The 2,125-nt window shown below is 61.1% G+C and overlaps 1 protein-coding gene across 1 annotated transcript; it reads left to right on the top strand.

Moving 5' to 3' along the window:
* Positions 1-362: 362 nt before the first annotated feature.
* Positions 363-1,388, top strand: MNEG_4192 (hypothetical protein; the record flags this gene model as incomplete). Its single annotated transcript, XM_014047332.1, has 1 exon — positions 363-1,388. One exon carries the CDS (start codon positions 363-365, stop codon positions 1,386-1,388), a length of 1,026 nt encoding a protein of 341 aa, XP_013902786.1.
* Positions 1,389-2,125: the final 737 nt, after the last annotated feature.

Here is a 2,125-nt window from a genome sequence, read left to right as displayed (position 1 = left end):
CTGCTATGAGGCCCTCTCTGCTGACCTGGCAGCGATCAGCTGCGATTGGGATGACCTGCTGTGGGCAGTGCAGGTGCTGCACTCCCGCTGCTTCTTTGATCCTTCCCTCGGACTTCACTTGTCTGTCCCAGGTGCGGTCGGATGCATGGGCGGTGCAGCATGCAGGGCTAGACGCATGGCACGCATTTGAGGCGGCAGCTGCAAAGTGGTCGAGAGCTCACTGCAAGAGAATGTCTCAGTGCTTTGCGCACTACTTCGTGCCCCTTGTGCATTGTACAAACGCTTGTACAGCATCTGGCACTATGAACTGCGTGTGCTGCTGCTGGAATACCCCCACCGAACTGTCATGTGAAGGAGTGGACATGGCCAATGATGCTGGGGAGGCTGCCAACGCAACAGTCCGGATAGTCCACAGTCCAGACGCCTGCCAGGGCGCCGCTGCCCTGGAAGAGGTCGCCCCTGTTGACCTCGCGTCGGCGGCAGCCGCCGGGCAGCTGCCAACCAGCTTCTTCCAGCTGGTGGCAGGTGACGACGGCGTCAGCGACGGGGAGGAGGTGTGTATATCATACGGCCACGCCTGGCCGGCCGAGCCCTATTTCATGCTGTTTGGGTTTGTGCCAGACGCCAACCCCTTTGAGAGCGTGGTGGTATACACAGGTCTGGCTGACCTGGCACAGCATTACTGTGACTACTGCAGCAGCAGCAGCAGCAGTAGCCGCAGCAGCAGCAGCAGCAGCAGCAGCAGCAGCAGCAGCAGCAGCGCCAGGACTAGCGCAAGCAGCAGCAGCGGCGGCATCAGCAGCGGCGGCGGTGGCGGTGGCGACATCGGCGGCAGCGGCGACCGGGAAGGACTGCAACGGCAGCAGCAGCAGCAGCAGCAGCAGCAGCAGCAGCCTGCAGAGAACGAGGCATCCGGTGGAAGCCAGGAGCCCTATTTCTGGCAGAGAGTAGCTGAGCGGGCGGTGGAGGCGAGTGGACAGGACGGAGCCTCGGGCAGCCTGTCCACATTCGACCGGCTCGTGGTGACAGCCGGCGGCCTCGATGGCCGCCTGGCGCGGGCCGTGCAAGTTGTCACCGCCGCCGCCGCCGCCGATGCACGGGAGCGGCAGCGGCTCCAAGGCGGCGGCGCCGGCGAGGGCGGTGGTGTGGCGGACAGCGGTTTGGAGGTGCCTGCTGGGCTGCGGGATGTCAGTGTGGGTGAGCTGGTGGTGGACCGCCTGCAGTGGATCAGGGCAGCACTCGTTGAGGCGCCAGAGCATGGAAATGGTGACAGCAAAGACCTCAACGACACTGGAGATGGCGGTAGGGCCGCGGAGCTGGTTGCTGAGTACAGGCGGTCAAAGCTGGCAGTCGTTGACGCCGCGTGCGCGGCGATGGCGCCGAAGTAGATTCATGCTGGTGGCGGAGCACCGCCAATTGCGTCGTGCTGTAACACACAAATTGCTGCCGCGGGAGCTGTCGGAACAGCTGCTGCGTACCGTAATACGCACAGGCGGGTTGGGGCTGTGGCACAGGGCAGCTGCGGTGCTAATGCGGGGCTGCGCAGTTGTGCACACGTGCGGGCGGATATGAGGCGGTTGTTGCTCAACAGTTACTGAAGTGTTCAATGAACGCCGATGGCATATATGTATGCCTTGAGCAGGCGGCTGCTGTTTGTGATGGCTACTGTCTGTTGCATAGGCTACAAACAGCAGTTAGCTGCAGCGACCGGCTACATTAACTGGCTGCACCCATTGGCGTCATGGTGCCCATGATTGTCAACTGCAAACATTCATGTCGCAAAAAGTATGTCGGACCTGAGCAGCGCCATTTGCATACTGGAAGGTGGGCCGCATGCAGGGTTGTATGATGCAGCAGGTAGGAGCCTAGACGTGGGCATTTGCATAGGCGGCTGTACTGACTAAGCCAATCCAGCAGGTGTTATTTGGGGGCATCTCGACACTCTCTGCACAGCAACATGTGGCGTGTTGCCGTGCTCTAAAAATTTACAAGTTGATATATGACGTGGGCGTGAAGGCGTTGTTGGCCTAACGGTGTTTGGTTCAGGGCACAATACGTGGCGGACGGTGGTTGCAAGTCAGCTGGGGTGCGCTTGTGCACCGGGTGGGTGTCAACCTTACTGACA

Source organism: Monoraphidium neglectum, assembly GCF_000611645.1.
Source record: "Monoraphidium neglectum strain SAG 48.87 unplaced genomic scaffold scaffold00568, whole genome shotgun sequence".
Classification (NCBI taxonomy): domain Eukaryota; kingdom Viridiplantae; phylum Chlorophyta; class Chlorophyceae; order Sphaeropleales; family Selenastraceae; genus Monoraphidium; species Monoraphidium neglectum.
The sequence above is the reverse complement of the archived record's forward strand: the minus strand, read 5'-3'. Positions and strand labels throughout refer to the sequence as shown.